General features: G+C 30.5%; 2 protein-coding genes across 2 annotated transcripts; both read right to left on the reverse strand.

Moving 5' to 3' along the window:
• Positions 1–161: 161 nt before the first annotated feature.
• LOC100573601 (pickpocket protein 19-like) lies at positions 162–6424 on the reverse strand. The gene is made up of 6 exons (XM_016803971.2): positions 5903–6424; positions 5539–5684; positions 5262–5448; positions 4805–5084; positions 1600–1908; positions 162–478 (listed from the first exon to the last, which is right to left on the reverse strand). Exons 1-6 carry the CDS (start codon positions 6209–6211, stop codon positions 336–338), a joined length of 1374 nt encoding a protein of 457 aa, XP_016659460.1. The 5' UTR covers positions 6212–6424; the 3' UTR covers positions 162–335.
• Positions 6425–6467: 43 nt separating this feature from the next.
• Positions 6468–18303, reverse strand: LOC103309297 (sodium channel protein Nach-like). The gene is made up of 8 exons (XM_016803957.2): positions 17282–18303; positions 10583–10786; positions 10121–10435; positions 9130–9310; positions 8757–9036; positions 8581–8637; positions 7403–7651; positions 6468–7098 (listed from the first exon to the last, which is right to left on the reverse strand). The coding sequence occupies exons 1-8, from the start codon at positions 17485–17487 to the stop codon at positions 6983–6985; spliced, it is 1608 nt and encodes a 535-aa protein (XP_016659446.1). The 5' UTR covers positions 17488–18303; the 3' UTR covers positions 6468–6982.
• Between the last annotated feature and the right edge of the window lie 1043 nt (positions 18304–19346).

Below are 19346 nucleotides of genomic sequence, written 5' to 3' on the forward strand. Positions count from 1 at the left end.
AACATTGTTATGTAGCCAATATTAAATAAATAGACTGCTAGGTGTATGATATAATATGTTGCATTTTAAATAATTGTTAAAACATAACAAGCTATATTACTCTAATTCAATACAACTATTTAGTTTGTTATATTTCACAAAATAATATTTTTTTAAAACATAAACTATAAGTTATATTATGTTAAAATGTAATTTCTAATCTATGAATATTATATTATTGTTATACCAATGTTTTATACTAAGATTTTACAGTATGTGAGTTGTCATTAAATAATTATAATATATTATATATTTTTATAACAGTAATGTTTCATAATTCAATAAATGTGCAATTATTAATATTTAGGTGTTATCTTATTTGTTGATGAAGAAGGCTTATTGTATTGATATATGAGGAACTTAATACCCCAGTACACAAGTTCAATAATTGTCAACAAACTAAATCCCAAAAACAGACCGGCAATGCCTCCAAATGACACTAAATGATCATAAAAAAAAAAGTATGAAACTATTATTCAATGAATCAAATAAAACAATGTGTATTAATTTCCATAAAAAAATAAATGAGTGACTGTCATAATATATACCTAATGTTATATGCATAAAAACAATTTTAATAATTTTACCTAATAACTAATAAGTAATAATTAGTGTTTATTCAATTCTGGCTATTTATACATTAAAAATTATAGTACCTATAATATAAATGGGTGGTTATTACTTATTATTATTGTTTAGTGGTCCCCAATATGCGGCCCACACTAAAACTGAATTGTACATTCTATAAAATCAAACATTCAACACTTTGAAAGAGTAAATAAAATAAAATAAGATATTTTTTTTAGATTTTATTGGTATATTTTAGTTGCATTTAATTATTATCATTCAAAATGTACTGTACCTACACAGGGGAAAAAAATACACCCAATGAAGGCCTCTTTTTAAAATGTATTCATAGCACGCGGCATGCTGTTCAAAATTAATATTTGGCCCTTTTCAAAATTTTAGTGGGACGCTTAGATAATAATATAATAATAATAAAATTTTTTTTTCAGGATATTACAGCTTATAATGATTTAAAATGTTTACATAGATATTGAATAGTAAAAAATAATAAATACATAACAGTCTATAAAATAGGTATAATAACGTAATCGTCGTAATCTCTATTACTACTAATAATTATTGGAAATTAATCTGGACATGATGAGCCTGGAATAAGACAAACAATTGGCTTGCTTAAATATTGCCATGTCTATTAAAAAAACTCAAATTACACCACTAATCGGAAGGTAAGTATAGGCAGTGACATATCCGGGGGGAGTTATATCTATAATATAATATAATATAATGTATAATATAAATGTTATAAACCTCTTCCCCGAAAATTGTTAAACAATAACAACATTTTCATTAATAAATCATTTTTCAGATAAAATTTGTCAACAATTTATTTTAACCCACCTGAAAGAAATGTATTTTTTTTTATTCCATCAAATATCTAATAATTATTCATAATCAACTTCTGAATAACCCTAAAATAAGTTTCACTTCATCCACGCGTAGGCTTATTTTTTATTTTAATTAATTAAATAATACCCAGCAAGTCGATCCAGCCGAACGTCACGTCCCTCTCATACTTCACTGCTCCCTCGTTCCTATAGAATATGTCCACAGATCCGTAACTGCTCCTCGTCAGAGGCAGCGAATCCAACGAATAATCCACGTCCAGATCAAACACGCTTTCGTGGCACGTGGGCAAGCACTGGGAACAGTTGAGAGGTGACTTCATCTCTGTCAACAGGAAACCTCTTATGTTGCCTATCGGTGGACTGTAGAAACGTAATTCACTATTGTGCTGTGCGATGCATAACAGCTGTGTCGAGTTGCATATCGGTATACGATTATCTAAAAATGAAAAGTATGTACCAGCTTATACATGTTCTATTTTAATAATAATTAATAAAATATTAAATCTTAAAAATACTACACCTATGAATTAAATATATAATAAATAATAAATATAAAATAACATAAAATATTTATCAATTTTAGATTCTGAGCGGAGCGATGAATGTATTGATTTTACAATGATGTGTGGTTTTTTTTGTGTCTGTGTTTACGATAAGTAGTCAAAATAATGCTTCGAATTTTAACTTCAGTGTCTTGTTTGAAAGGAAAGTGAATCTAGTTCCTATATTCCCATTAGTGTCAAAAGCGCTAATAAAAACAAAATAAAATTTATGGAAAACCGGGAAATTTCTACGCAAAATCGGCTTTGGTTTTTAATGTAACTATACAAATGACCGTAGAAACATTTTCACTGCTTGTTTATATTAGCATTTTTCTATACACCATAATATTTTCAAATATTTGATTTGTTTTAAACTCTAATGGACATTTTCAGTTCCAATTTTTTTAGTTTTTTTCCATGATTGTCAATCAATTTATTCGTTGGGTAAAAAAGCTTTAAAATTTAATACAAGGCTCATGATAAATTTTAACAATATCAGTTGAAAAAATATTAAAAATATTTTATATATTATTTTATATAGTCACATTTTTTTTTTATAGTAATTTTATGATACAATTTGGAAGAAATTACGTCACATTAAATAACCAAGAATAACGATTTTAGTAATTTTGTTGTAATTTTATAATATCAATTCAACTTGCGGACTACCGTATTAATAATAAGTAATAACAATATAAATATAATATAAAATATATATATGCAAACAAACCGTCACCGCTCAGAATTGTTTTTCGTATACAATGATATTATATCATTGAATTCAAATTTAATACCCTCCATTATACAGTGACCCACTTGTACCCTACTGTACAGCAGAGCGACCAAGCCCGAATTAAGACATTTTGAGGCCCCGCAGTATGAAAAAAAAATACTAATGTATGCAATGTGTTCCGGGGTGAAGTGACCAGCTGAAGTTATATGAAAGTATACCAAAAATGATGAAGAAATACCCTTTAAAAATTGGGTCTAACTTTTTTATTTTTAAGTTATGGGCAATTAACTTTTTTTTTATCAATACTATACATACATATCGTGCATTTGTTTATGTCTTCAAAAGTTTTCAACTTTTTGATGTAATTTTTTTTTTTTAAAGCTATTTAATTGTCCTAAACAAAACAAAGGCCCATACTTAATAATAAATTATTTGGAATAATGCACAATTTCCTTTTAAAAATACTAATTTTTGCCAACATTTTTCTACTTTTTTAATTTAATAAAAATAATTAGCACATTTCTAGTTCAATTGCGTATGTCGGAATGTTGATAGGACAATTAAATAGCTATAAATAAAAAAAAAATTACATCAAAATGTTGAAAACTTTTGAAGACATATGAACAAATGTGCAATATGTATGGTTTTAATAAAAAAAAAGTTAATTGCCTATAACTAAAAAAATAAAAAAGTTAAATTCAATCTTTAAAGGGTATTTCTTCATCATTTTTGGTATACTTTCAGATGACGTTGGCCGGTCTCTTCACCCAGGGACACATTGTATATTATTTAATATTAGAATATACCTGTTATAATAAATATAATATATAGATATTAGGTACCTATATAGCAATAAATAATGAATAATGTATAAATTATAATTTACAAGCTTTTTCCTAGCTAAATAATCATCGATTTTATTTTAGGTGATTCATGCAGTGTTATATAGCCTATAACGAAAAAAGTAATGGACAAATCAGAGGCCCCTAAATAAATTCTAACTATGGAGGCCCGGGGGCCATGGCACCCCTGCACCCCTTAATCCGGGCTTGAGAGCGACATCCACTTGCACACCTTTTTTTGTTTTTTTTCTATGAATGTCAATAAAATTTTATATCTTGAGTAAAAAAGCTTGAAAAATATTAAAAATCCAGACACAATTTTTTTTTTGTAAGTATTTTTTTAAAGTTCAAATGTTGACGAGACACGTAAAAATCACGAAAATGTGCAAATTATTTTGAGTTTCTTTTCTTATTAAATCTAAGATTTGAAAATGTAATACAAGATTCCTCATATGTTTGTCTACCTAAATCAAAAAAAAAAAAAATGTCTACAAGAAAGTCAAATGAAATTTTTATGAGCGTTTGAAGTTCATATTTTTACAAAATTGGATATTTACTCGATTTTTCATTACGCAGTGATTTTCTATTTTGTTGTAATTCAAATTATAAACCGTAGACACTTGAAATTTACACCATATGTTTATTTTATCAATTTCTATTCTTGATATCATTTTAAAAATATTCTGCCTCGTTTTGAGTTGCTTACAGGCAATTTCAAATTTCAATTTATTTAGTTTTTTTTCTTTAGGTATATTTTAATAAAAATTTAATTCGTTGGGTAAAAAAGTGTGAAAATGTAATACAAGGGTTAAGGCTTTTGATTTATTGTAACAATATCAGTTGAAAAATATTAAAAATATGTAGGCACATTTTTTTTTATAAACGTTATTGAAGTTCGAATTTTGCCAAAATTTATAAATTATTTTGTAGTTAAAAATGTATAATATGTTCAACATTTATAGCTAAGTGTTGAAAAACAAGGTTCCACGTAAATATTGGTAAATAAATTACTTTATTCACAATAATATCATCAAATATACTTAGTAATATATCGTAAGCTGACTAACCGTTTGATGCATAATTATATTATATATCATTGAATTCAAATTTAGCACTATCCAATATCCATTACAGTGACCCATTTGTAACCTATTGTACAGCAAAACGTCACCCACTTGCTCACCTTTTTTCTTTTCATTTTCAGTTTTCACTTACCAAGCATATTGAAATAATATGGACGGCAATCGCATTTTCTGTGTAAATAATTTAAACGGCATTCTATGAGACATGACTTTTGAGTGTACGACCTCGACACACTCAAGTGTTGTTCATCGGGAAAATAACAAAACCGCTCCACCACGGGGAGATGTTTAATTCTATCCGTGCTTATTGTGACAAATGGTTTAACCATAATGCTTAATTTAGTCCCCTTCTTTGCCGTGACAATGCTGCCCATACCGGATTCTGGATACTCGTTCACATAAAATACCTGAACCTGCAAAAAACAAGTCAAATGATTTCTTGGATCGTGTACCTACCTATACGAAACAATATTTATTCCGAGGCCGTTTAAATATAATATTACCATGGACAACCAGTGGTTATCAACCACTGAGTATACATAATATATAGGTAACAATAGCGTAACGTAATTTAATCGTTTTTCACGAACCCTGACAGCCGGTTGACCAGTAATTATGGAAGCGTTTATCAAGCGTTCTGATTTAGCAAATTTCTTGAAAAAAATTTGCAATCCCGAAGTAGAACCGGCTGCTGTATTCCGTCTCAGTACACATTCCCAGTTTGTAGAGTTTGTATAAGCCGTATCCGTATCAGTCTCCAGGGTGCTAAACATGGGACTGGAAATACGTGTCCGGTAATCGCCGGTTTATTAATATATGTTATCGATTTTTGTTTAAAATAATATGCTCAATGAAGGAGTTCATTACCAAGCCGATTTTTTAACGGAAGTCAAGGAGTTGAATGAATAGCAAAAACCCTCCTCAGATCTCTGTAAGCTGAACAAGTCGCAACAGTTGTAAGAGTGTCCTATCCAAAAACAAGCGTTGAACACTTCGTTACATGTCGGCATTACCTGCAGCAAATACGGTAATCGAAAAAATTCAAACGCACACTATTAAATAGGTACATATTATATTTTGTACTTTGTATATTGCAATATTTTAAATATTACGTATCTAGGCACCTATCTACTTGAATAATACCTAAGAAGTATACAGGCATTTATTATAAACACTTGTATTTATAATCAATGGTATAGGTAACTATTGTACGTGTACAGTACCTACTTACCTGTAACATAAAATCTGTAATATTAATGGTGGTTAATTTGGTAAAAAAACCACCTATTCCGTTATTTATGTAGTATAACATTCTATTGTAGAGCGGGTGCTGAAATAGTGTCAACGCGTTGAGGAAATTGTCTAATTCGGACTCTTGATATGAAACGTTTATTCTGTCAGCCACGTACTTATGGGCCACCAAACGTTTTATCTTGTCCATGGGACAGACGTTGACGGCTGGAAACGGGAGAGAGTACAATGCCAAGTGCGTGTCCTTGACCGCCGTAACTGTCGGCGAGGAGTTGAACTTTAGCCACATGGTATGTACCAGAATACTTGCACAAACGAAACTGGTCAACACGATTACTAACCAAGCGCACCTGAAATAACTTATAGGTATGTCGTTGTCGTCGACGTGTGATTATTGTGGTGACGATCAGGGCCGGCTCAAGGTATAAGTGACTTAGGAACTGGCCTAGAGCGGAACTTAAGTAGGGGGCGGCATTTTCAAAACAATGATAATATTTATATTTTAAAGGTAGAAAAATTTGATTTTGCCTAATGCACTATTTTCGCTTGAGTCAACCCTGGTGCCGATAGAGATACGTGTGTGTTTTACCGTCAAAACGATATAAAATGATTTTAAATAATATCAAACCGTTCAATGAAACTGGAATTATCTTTAAAAATGTATTGGACTCCGTGTACGGTACAGTAACGAGCGTATTCTCTGAAAATATTGCCCAGCCGTTTACTCTTGGCTATCGCCAGTCTTTCGACGGTTGAATAAGACCAAGCGAATTCTTTTTTCCAAAACGTTGGTCCCGGTTTGGGGTTCATGTTTGTGCGCTGGATCCAAAACACGACTGACGGGTTTCTAGTAACTGCAGGTAGGTACTTACCAGCCATGGTTGTGTATATTGTACGGTATGTTGAACGTATACAATATATTATAATTAAGGGTAGGATGTATTGAAAGATAAACACCAGCCGTTACACAATATGTTAAGTAATATACGTTTGAATTCGTTTATTATAATGATAGGTACGCATTTATACAGTATAATATAAAGGTGGATACCTATACTAGCTATTTGCATAGTCTAATGAATGTAATGACACATATTTTCAGCGTCCAATAAATGAATTCAACTACACTCAATATGCTGAACCCCAAAAACAAGTTGGCGACACCGCCCAGTGCCACTGCAATGTAAATAAATAATTTAACTAAAATAATTGGATACATGATTATACAGCTAGCTGTGTACCTATTATATAAATTCAGTGCTTGAATTTAAGGAGGAATGAATTTCTATATTATTTTTTAAAAAATAATATGTTATAGCGTACCTCTTTTAATTATATCCTTATCGATAGGACAATTTAAATCTTCAGATACGCCCATTTTTTACATTTAAGCATTTTCTTTCTAACTCAAGCACTGATTATACATTAATATACCACGTATAAGCGGGTAAATCAACTCTTCGTTAATCGATATGCCCACCTAAAAGATCTGTCCAAGCAAAAGTTATGTCCCTTTGATATTTTTTGGAACCCAAGTTTCCATACGCCACGTCCAAATAGCTGAACAGTTTCCAAACGGACGTTCTTTGATCTGGAGACGACTCCATCTCGATTTCATGCGTTGTCTCGTAACAAGTAGGTATGCACTGTGAACAATCTAGTGAATCACGTATGAGTCGAGCCTCAAAACCAGGAGTACCTTTGGGTGGAGTTAGCATTCTAATATGACCTGCAGAACAAATTAGGTACTAATAAATAATAGTTAGAAATTAGAAATAGATAATATTTATTATAATATGTGTGATTGTAAAGTTGGCCACTTCTTCAATTGTATAACTAGGTAAATTTATACTAGGCTAACTCGATACATCTCATTTTAAAAATTATCATCCGCTTAACGTGCTAAAAAATTGTATCGTTCGAAGTTCTTAAATTACCTACATAAAACAAATCCATTATCCAAATGGCTACATATGAAATGTTGTAATTATGCTTAAAACTTCTTAACATCAGAATTTAATGAATGTATTGATACAAATGGGGTGACGTAGTTAATAAAATCCCTTTGTATAATTGGATTGAACACCAATATAATATTCTCTATATATTATGGGTAATTTAATATTATTATTACGAAATATTTACGGAAATACCAAAAATGTCTAGAATTATTTAAAAATGTATTAAGCTCAAACTACAACTTCAAGTCGGCACAGGTTGACTTTATTTGATCGACCTAAAATTTCTTGCAGTTCATTTTTATATGTATACACACCGATTTAGGGGGTGAGACCAATAATATTTTGAAATTGAAAATTAAGGAACACCCTAGTAATTATATTAATCGCCGTCGTGGTGTCGTGTAAACAACCCGATAAGGGAGCGCTCGCGCTAACTGAACTCTGTTTTCTCTTTATTGGTAGGACGTGTCGCGTCCTAATATATTGAGAGATTTATATAGAGTATAAAAAAAGTTTGTACCTGAAGATTTAAATGTCTTATTGATTAAGATATAATTGAAAATACGCTATAACATTTTTGAAAAAGAAGTATACCTACTCCCTGTCCCCCCTCCCGCCATAATTCAAGCGCTGTATATTGAAAACTCTTCACACGTTATAATATAATATAATTTTATAGTAATTTATTTTTACTCACGGGTATTATGATTTATGCAAGCTAGATCTGCTATACCACACATTGGTTTTCCATCATCTACAGAAAATAAATATAGTTTTTGTTTTAACTTTTTTTTAATTTCCACTAACAACAACTTATGAGGAATGTTGTATTACATTTAGCCTATGTCTACGCGGTTACACTGCTCTACTTACCGGGTGTTATGAAAAAATACATGTGACAACCGCACGTGTACAAGATAAATTCCATGCGGCACTGGATCAGACACGAACTCTGTGTGTACACGTGATAGATGTACAACTCCCTTTCATCCGGAAACACGCAGCCCCGCGTCGCCACACTTAGATCTTTTACCCGACTGCTGGTGACCGTTATCACCGGCGAAATCATGATATTCAGTCGTCGGCCCTGTTCGGACCTTAACCATATACCATCTCCCGCGTTTGGAAACTGGTACGACGTGTGGATCATGATCTGTATGTAAATGTTATTAATATCAGAATAATAATTACCTAGGTTTTACCGTCTTAAGCAATAAGCATTTGAGTTTGAGTATTTCGTTCGTACCCTAGCACCGTCTATGTCACGCTGTCCCAGGCCCAATGATTCGGACATATTTGTTTTGTACAAAAATACTTCTAGACCCGTGACTGTACCTACGGCGGTATTTCTCCTCAGTTGACATCCAGGATACATATAGTCATCTTCTTCAACGATGCCTTCGTTTTCTAACACTTCGGAAAGAGGGCTGTGAAAGCATATAATATGATGTGTGTTTATTAATCAATCATTATATTATAATTATTAATATGATTGTTGAACACCAATATATTCCGTACACTGCTTTTGTTTTTAAAATTGCACACCGGCCTCATGACTACTCTTCAATATTAACTCGTCTTTAAATTGCCTACTCTTACCACACGTTATCTTGACGCGGACATTAATTTTATCTCCTCTTTACTAAACGGCTCAATTGATGCCTCTGATCTTCTGTTATCTATCTTTTTGTGTCCCTGTCTATGCAACAAGAGACCGCTCGTTGCTCTACGCCATCCCTTCTCACCGTACGAACTACAACCACCCTAATACCCTATATACAGAATGCTACATTTCCATAACTCACTTTAACTTTGTTACCTACTTAACTTAATATACCATTAATACTTATCCTCTACCTCAATTTTATTTGACACATTCACACTATATTTTCAATGTTGTAATTTAAATGTAAAATACTGCATTGTTTTTTTCTTCTTTTTAATATTTTGTCTTCTTACTATTGCGTACATGAAGATGGCCTCCCAACTTTGTGCAAACATTTTCAAAATCATTGCAAACAATTGTTATTATTACCAATCTATATTTCATTGTACTGCTGTTCATACACACTGTTCAATGTTCATAGTTTCATACACATCCATTTATATTATATACATAATTATGTATTTTTTGTACATTTTTACCAAACTTTGGAATTGCCGGATTGACATTAATTAATTAATTAAAAAAAATAATAATAATCATATATCATCAATCATTGGATCATCGCCCATACCAATGTTTTCCAGCTTCGGAAGTCAGAGAATTGAACGAATAACAAAATCCTTCCTCGGTCCTCTGAAGTGAGAACGCTTCGCAACACGATATAATTTCTCCGTGCCATTTGCACCGGCCAAATAGTTCATTACATGTCGGTAGTGTCGTCAACATAAAATCAGTTAAGTTTATATTTCTAAACAAGGGCAACAAGTGTTTGGCCTTATCTACGTACTCCGCCATTCGAAAATAAGTCGGCTGTTGCATCGTCGATAAAGCGCTCATTATATTCAATAATCCAGTTCGCACTGTATCATTGTCAATACTGATGTACCTACAAAATAATAGATATCTATTAGATTTATTACATATATTATAATATTATTTTACGAATGGAGGGTTTTTCAAACTTAAAAGCTGTAACGGAAAGTTTTATCGATGTCAGTATATATATTGCATTGGTAATTGATGATTTGATTACCTTGAAAAGTATTCAAGACCTACTGTCTTTTTGACCTTGATTGCTGGACAGATGGTAATCGAAGGGAATGGGAACTCGTACAAAGGCACATGGGTGTCTTTAACTGCCAGTTGTGTAGGTTTGGAACGGAACTTGAGCCATAACTGGTTGCCAATATAACATGCTGACAGTCCACAAATCGTTAACATTGTAATCCAAAAAATTCTGGAAACAAATTTCATAGAATATAATACTTCGTGGGAAAAATTGGCTCGTTGAAAATTTGTAGATACAATATACAGGGATTCCATATAAAATTGCTGTTTTAATAATTGATTTAATATGATATTTTGAATAAATACCTTTCCACATTCATTAGGTAGGTACTTCGTTAGCTTATATGGAAAGGTTTTTTTTATTATTACCTAGTTATTACTTTATTAGGTAATCCTGAACAATAGGTAGAAATTTACAATATTTTAAATATGTTTATTGTATTCACTATTCAGTGACGGCGTAAAGTGTTCTGGGGCCCCTGGACAAATAAAGTTTTTGAGTCCTAACTTAAGGCATCTAACTATAAAGGCGGAGCCTCTCATTGTGTGGTGCCCTAGTGGCCCAGTATCACCCCCCCCCCCCCTAGCGTTATCACTGGCTCACTGGCTATAACCAAAAACATATAATATATGACTCAATCTTTTTCCGAGCAGTGGAGAAAATATCAAGACTTGATAACTTAGTTAGATATATATTTTTGTTTAAATAATGATGTACCTATTTTTAAAAAAAATGTCTTTTAAGTTTAGCAATTTTCTCTTCACTGTTTTATGGTAAGTTACTCATTTATTATGATTTACACTGATACATCTCTATAGAAAGTAGAAACCAACTACACTAAACTATATCTTTTAAAGTTAAAACTATGACCTTATAGTAGTATATTTACACGAAAACGATGTTCCATAACACAATATAACATTATTTAATTACCTATATTGTCATATACCTAATGAAAGAGTAATTTTTGGTGTACCTACATATTTTACCTCCATACGTCCATACCTAGGTGTAATAAAAACTAGGATTAAAATATCTTCCTAGTATATATCATTAGAACAAACAATTGTTATGTATAAAGTAATTTATATAAAACATGTAATATTCTTAAAAAGTTTTTCCTTTATATGTATATAAGTATATTATTATATATTATGATGGAAATACTTCTTACTTGAATTATAAACAACCATCACGTAAGTACCTGTCTGCTTCTATACCCCCGTAACATTCATAAGACGGAAATTGTATATGTTCTGATTTTGTTTCAAAAAGGATTTTACTATTCTTTAGGTTAGTAAGCTTCGTAGTACTTAAGTTATATTACTACATTTTGGATATTAACTCAATAATGATTTAACGAATAGTGTTTATACTTTTACATTATTTATCCACATTTTGAATATTTTTGAAAATATTATTTGTATTAAAGGACAAACATAAAACAATAAATATTTTATAAATTAATTCAAATTGATATCGGCTTTCGAAAAGTATAAAAGATACCTATATATTATATTATATTTACAATATAATTAAATAATGTAAACGTATTTTTGTCATTTCTATAAGTTCTAATAAGTCGATATATTTTTATTTAATATGTAATTATGTTAAAATTATAAATGATAATAATTATTTACTACCTATACATATCAAACTTTTTCTCTATAACTCTTCTTGAGTTATTTTTATATAATCTAAATTAAACGACAATGTTATGAATTCTATTAATTCTAATGTTCTATAGTTTGCCCTGTTTATGGGTACGTTTATTACATTGGGCATTCCATAAACGCGATTCAAATTCCTTACACATTCTCATATTTTAATATGTGGATTTTTTTTAATAATAAATTTAAAATAATATATGGCCGTTAAACTGAATGGAATTTAAATTTATTGTGTAATGTATGAACGACGGTGTTCAAGAATATTAAGATTTATGTTATACCGGTAGCGTAGGATTGTAGATACTAGATATTTACCTATAAGACTATAAATTATAATACATCATTACAGCGTATGGATGTGTTTTGAGTGGGATTTGTACCCACCTGAAATCGAAATAAAAAACCTAATAGACTACAGAGTACCTACCTATCACTATTTTATTAACTTATAACTCATATTTATGGTGTAACATCTAGCAATAGTAATTTGTATTCTGGCGTACAAAATTTAACTTAAATCTACCGCGACGCCGATCCCTCTTTACTGTCACAAAAAAGTCACCTCACCGAAGTTGAGCAATGTGAAGGATGTGCGCATAACATGGCATAGATTATGCACTTTCAAATTATGAAAACATGCATGCATAAGATCGTTTAGCGTTTATCCATTAAGTCTGATGGTGATGACATGATTTTCGAAGTAGGTAATAGGAGAGACTGGCTTAATATGACACATTGATGTTTTGATTAGAATTATTGATATTTACGAACCGAATCCGCATTATATACGTGACAAATAACCTCCTACATACAATTGTATACAGTGACCATAGGTTTTTACCTTATCAGAGAATTTGATACCAAAAATGTGTTTTTTGTCTTATTAACTTTTTTTTTAATCATTTTTAAAAATTAATTTTAAAATATAAAACTTTATGTTCCTTCAATTTTTTTTATTCGAAGTTGAACATAAAAAGGCTAGCTATACTAAAATTATTTTATAAATAAGCTTATTATAATACTTTAGCCATAAAAACTTTGAATAAAACTTGTATGATATCAGGCAAAATGACATAGCAGTGTTTATTATTATATTATTTCCATACTTATATTATTATATTAATTATATTAAAATATATTTCTTAAGTGTTGCTATTTATAATAAAAAAATTGATTAAACTATAACAATTGAAAACATTTTATAATTTATTTCTATTGCCCAGTATACAGTGGTTGCTTATACAAATGACATAGTAGGTACATTTAAAAAAAAGTGAATTAAAATTATTTGTTTGTATTAAATGTACAATTAGACTTCAGAAATATGTATATAATATAAATACAAATATGCTGCTCAAGTTTCATGTGTTAACTAACATTATTTCTTCAATTTTTTTTAAAATTAAAAAGTGGTATGTCATATTAAGCCCTACCTAATTAGTAATTATGTAATCTTTGAGTAGACATTTTTGTATATCTATTTTTTTTTTGCTGGTCAGACCGATATTTTACAGACCACAAATAAATATCATCATTATTTCTTAACCCTTTGAGTAGCATAGACGTATATATATACGATTTTAAAAACCACTGTCATAAAGAGCAAAAACATATTATATTATGCTAATTTAGTTTTGTTTCTTTGTTTGAGTTTCATCTGATTAGGGCCAGTTGCACCGTATACGGTTAAACTTTGATTAAGCTTAATCAGTTGATAACAGATATTTAACCGGGCAAATTTGGCCGATTAAACTCCGGTTAACTTTAATCAGAGACGGTGCAACTGGCCCTTAAACTACCGTAAAATACCTTATATAAAAGATGTGAAATTAAATTTTAATCAATCGATTTATTTTCATTTATCATTACGGACGTTGCTACACGTCTCCACTTATAATTTTTTTTTCAATTTGCCATTGCTATGTATAATATATTGTGTAAATTCCCAAGGCGTTTCCAAAGCACACATTTTCGTATTCCAAGGCTGCTCCTCAAAGGGTTAATAACGAAGGTACACATTACACATATTTTGTTCGTGATTTTCAGAATCGTTACATTTATTTATATAACAAACACCTAACAAGTATCATATGATATAATTGTACCCATACGGCTATACCTATATTATGCATTTATGCATATCAATAGAGCGTACTTATAATATTATTACATTAATTTCAATGTGAAACCTTAACTTTTGAAAACGAAATATTTATGTTATGACAGCCATGTGTCGGAAAAAATTACCAATTGTTTCAAGTTGAACAAATATTATACTAAAATAACGATACGAAGTTAGCTTCGTATAGCAACTACCTGCATTATATACAATAATATAATATATCTAGCTGGTATGTTCTAGGCTAGCATATTTAAATAATTAAATTTATTGAATACACTTATTCATTGTTATTGAAATATTAATGCAGGGTATACGGCCATATACATTATAAGAGTTGAACAGATGGGTACTTAAATATTCAACAGTCAACAGTCACTGCTTGAAAGGCTCAGACATCAAACATAGATTATATACTGACCTATAATATGGCTATAGGCCTATAGCCTATATTGTTATAATGATATTGGTCCATTAAATTTATCGTATTATTGTATTAATCAAAATATATTTGTTCATACAGCATATTATTATATAAATAATAAATATATATTATTATTATATTGAGGAACCGCAACTCATTGTATGATTAGTTTTTGATTGATCAACTTAATTTTAAAATTACGTAAAAATTATACATTTAAGTATAGCTTCTGGCTAGTGGCTACCTAGATAACGATAACTGCAGGTACCTATATAAAATAATGTGAGAAATGGTAATAATAATAATATAATATACGCGTGTTATTTTGTTGTCACAATTTATCAAGATGGCGAAATGTTTTATCAGCCTGGCCCATTGGAAAAAACAGATTTAAGTTTTAAGAATATAATTGTATATTATTATAATAGTATGGTTAAAATAATAAAACTATTTGAAATCCTAGTAGGTAGGTATCTGTATATTTTAAGTGGTATAATAAATACTTTTAAAGTTTTAACAAATACCTGTTATTTTAAATATGTATCAAATATTAAACCCATTAAAAAAGTTCGTCTTCATTTTATACATTTTCTAAATGTTTACCTTCATATTATAACATTAATTGGTTGTAATTTATCTATTGATTTTGAAATAAACTTATTTTTTTTTTTGCGATTTTTATGATCAAATCAAGATAAATGTCATTATGAACAAATTCCTGAGTACCTACGGCCCAGTCGAGTCGAACGCATTCATGTATGTAGAATTTAATTTAATTTATTGTATCAACGTGCTTATGATAATATTCATTATTCAAATTTTTAACATCAAGTATATTACCCAAAGTGACCGTTTATATTAATTTTTATTATTATTTGAAGCTACATATTTTATTAATTATAATGTAATATAAATCACATAATGTTTATATCGTGCATAATATAAATGTTTCGCAAATCGACTATCATATATTATACTATAATATAGTGTTCGTATATAATATGTACCAACATATTTCCAGTCTCCACTTCCAGTTAATGCTTCAAGCATGAAAATCGCGCGTAATGGTAATTTAAAAAATAAATACAATTTTGAAAATAATTAGTATGAACGAATATTATGGGTTAGTATAGATATATAGACCCATATATAGGTGCTGCACAGCAGTATGTAATAATGTAACAAATTATGATGCACACATGTATAACTGTTATAATACCATGATTTCTATAATATTATTATTTATAATAATTATATACTATTGAAATGTCTAAGATCATTTAAGATAATTAAATTTCTTAACTAATTTTCCTTATCAATTTTTATGGTTCTGAAAATAATATTTGAGTATTAAATGTTCAAGATAACCACATAAAATGTGGTTTAAATAATTTTTAATTAATATATAAGTAGGTTGGAACTTTTTAAGCTCATCAAAACTTTGAAATTAAAAATATTTTTAATTTTCAATAGATGGCTGTTTAATTATTAACTGTTTAGTTGTAGAAATTATACGTTTACACAACAGTCAGGTTTTTATAATGAATCAATCAACGAGCTTTGTATTTAATGTGATACTAGAAACACGTAATTTTGACTTTGAATAAATTAGAAAATGTATACATTTTTATGAGGTATTATGTGGAGGTGGCTTAATAAGCCGTCTCATCTTTAAAATATTATACTAGGTACCAGAAATTCCACTGGATATAGCCATGTAGAATAATATTTTTACACCGATTTATACATGACTGTTAATATGTTACTTAATTTCATAAATTAAAGCTGAAAATATTTTTAAAAATGTAGGTAGGTACAAGGTACCTATATATTTAAAATATTGAGCTAATACCTATAGGACATAGGTCATAGATGGGTAGTAAATTATGCATACGTATTTAAGAAGTGCAGAAATATACTCTAAGGAGTGTTCTTTATTACAACTCCCTCTTTTATCATTATTATTAATATAAAGTAGGTATAATATTATTTACATAAAAATGATTAGACTGTGGAATGATACTCTTGTAATATTTAGAATACAGCATTAATAGTTAGTGAATAGAACAAAATGATAACTAAAAAAAAAAAATCGGAAAATGTCGACAAATCAACTGAAAAAAAAAATCGTCAAGTCAAACCATAATTATTATTATCCCTGTAGATATAAAAATATAGTTATATAATATATAGCGTATTAGGTGGATAAAGTAGCATAAAGTTCAACCCACAAACCGTTTTATTTTTGGGAAATATTTTTGCTAGGCGCCGTATGAAAACCAATTTTTTAAAAAAATTGCCAGCTTTTCCAAAAAAATTACGTGTTACCATAATATAGAGGTATCTATTATAATTAGCTAACATTTTTTTTTTTTTTTTACTAGAAAGCTGCAGGATGAATCCGGCTTCAAAATATTAATCTAATGTAACGACTGCAAACGACTCACTTCTCCAACAGACTGGCTTTGGATATGTATCGCATTCCGTGAACGGTGCTGTGGCTGGTGTACTCGTCGATAAGTACGCACGACGATTTCGCAACGGTCGTCGCTCGTCCGACGGACAACTGCACAGCCGCCGGCGACATTCTCGGCAAGAAGTTCCGCCGTAACGTGGTCCATCTCCGGACGACATCATCGTCGTTCGGCGACATCGTCGCGTTCGCCTTCAGGACGAAACCGCGATGCTAGGAGTGAGTAAAACTATATGGTATTTAATGTGTTTCTTCGACCCCGGAAATATTAAACCGTTGAGCAGTGCATAACATACGTGAACAACTTTTAGGTATAAATTTATATTAATACGCGACGTGTGTTACATTGTACCAAAGTCCCACACGGATTTCCGCGAGCTCTGAGTACTGAGTTTGTGGCCCAAAAAATTATCCCAACTCACGCCACCGTATCGCGTACGGAGATGAGAATACTCGACCGACGACGAAAATAATATGAAATACGGTATGCGCGACTGACGACCCTCCCTGCCCGCTGATCGGATAGAGAATACCGCACCACTCAATGATCGAAGTATAACGTGTGCAAAGGATTAATTGAAATTCCACGTGCGATCGAATTTGAAGGGGTGCGTATGACTATTGCCTTAAGTTGTGGATACAAAATGTCGTACCTATATAATGTTATATATGTGTGTAGGTAGAGCCGTAGAGGTCTGAGGTACTATTGTATTTCAGTCCCTGGGCAGCTGCTGCCTCGACGACGACCCAAGTCGTTCTATAGCCGTAGCTTAGTTATATAAACATAATATTTATAGGTAAATAATTATAATTATATATAGGCAATAAGCATATTATGTACATGTGTATGTAGATATATATAGTAGCTAGACAGGTACACGCGTTTTATCGCAGCTCATTATTTATAATTTACTTCTTTTCGTTTCGATTTTTTCCTTTATTATTATTATTGTACAACTCGAAAACGGGGCGACCACGAGAGTTATACAGGTATCTAGGTATTTTAATACCATAGTGGTTTTTTCTTGTACATATTGGTATAATACCTCCGACTATATTATGTTATACCTACCAACTACTGCAGCAGTGTTTGCATACAATTATTTCGCGCAAAGACGACGGCCGCCGTCACTATATCTATATGTATAGTATTACACGCCTATATTGTAATATTGTGTTCACTATACGTACACCTATACACTCTAGCACGGTAGACGTTTATTATATTTGCTTTTTCATAATATTGACGAGGCTCTGGGGCGTCCCTTCCCCTTCTCGGCCGCGCTGAGTTTTCTCAACCATTTTTACGTGTACACAAGTACGCGGCTCTGTTTGTATATTGTAATATAATGTGTATAATTACAACAGTTTCATATTATATATAAAGTTCAGATACGACGTATATATACGGTGGTTTTTTCATATTTCCATACTTAGAGCATACCATGGGAAAGTATCAATGGGAAAGTCGGTTTTCATATTTATTTATTAATATGTAATAAGTATAATGACCAAATATGACTTAGCCTGCAACCTATTACAAATATAGGTATAAATGTATTAGGACGGATCCTCATGACTTATAAAAAAAAAAATTAAACACTTAAATCAAAGCTAAAATACTTTTTTTTGTTATTACAGCTATTACCCACTAATTTCCTTGATTTCTGCTGAGGTAGTTGAATCTTTTTTCTTAATGATTTTCGAGCACGTTGTTCTTCTCCTTAATCAATATTCCATAGTCAGCTGCTGCAGTGTCTTTCGCTAAATTTTTTAACCGTAGTATTTTGTCAGTATTTTTTGAATTAATGATTCTGCGCAATTCCATAGTTTTAGTAGGTACTTAATAATTATTATCACATGATTGTACATTTGTACCTAATGTCAAATAATAAGAATCGACGATAATATATTATAGGGCTGTATCTAAATACTAATTATTGAAATTTGAAAGATTACATAATAAAAACTAAATTGTTATGCACTTACTTATGTCAGCGTTCGGCGAAAAAAAATTACTATTTTTGTCTTTCCATTTT

This window comes from Acyrthosiphon pisum, chromosome A2 (genome assembly GCF_005508785.2).
Source record: "Acyrthosiphon pisum isolate AL4f chromosome A2, pea_aphid_22Mar2018_4r6ur, whole genome shotgun sequence".
NCBI lineage: Eukaryota > Metazoa > Arthropoda > Insecta > Hemiptera > Aphididae > Acyrthosiphon > Acyrthosiphon pisum.

Coding starts and splice junctions, on each gene's coding strand:
- LOC100573601 (XM_016803971.2), bottom strand. CDS start 6,211: ATGTGGCTAAAGTTCAACTCCTCGCCGACAGTTACGGCGGTCAAGGAC. Junction 5,085..5,261: donor CTGGTCAACCGGCTGTCAGG/GTTCGTGAAAAA, acceptor TGTTTTTTGCAG/GTTCAGGTATTTTATGTGAA. Junction 479..1,599: donor CGGCTGGATCGACTTGCTGG/GTATTATTTAAT, acceptor ATGATCATTTAG/TGTCATTTGGAGGCATTGCC.
- LOC103309297 (XM_016803957.2), bottom strand. CDS start 17,487: ATGTCGCCGAACGACGATGATGTCGTCCGGAGATGGACCACGTTACGG. Junction 10,787..17,281: donor AAAGCCAGTCTGTTGGAGAA/GTGAGTCGTTTG, acceptor ATTTGTTTCCAG/AATTTTTTGGATTACAATGT. Junction 9,037..9,129: donor GTGACATAGACGGTGCTAGG/GTACGAACGAAA, acceptor ATTTACATACAG/ATCATGATCCACACGTCGTA.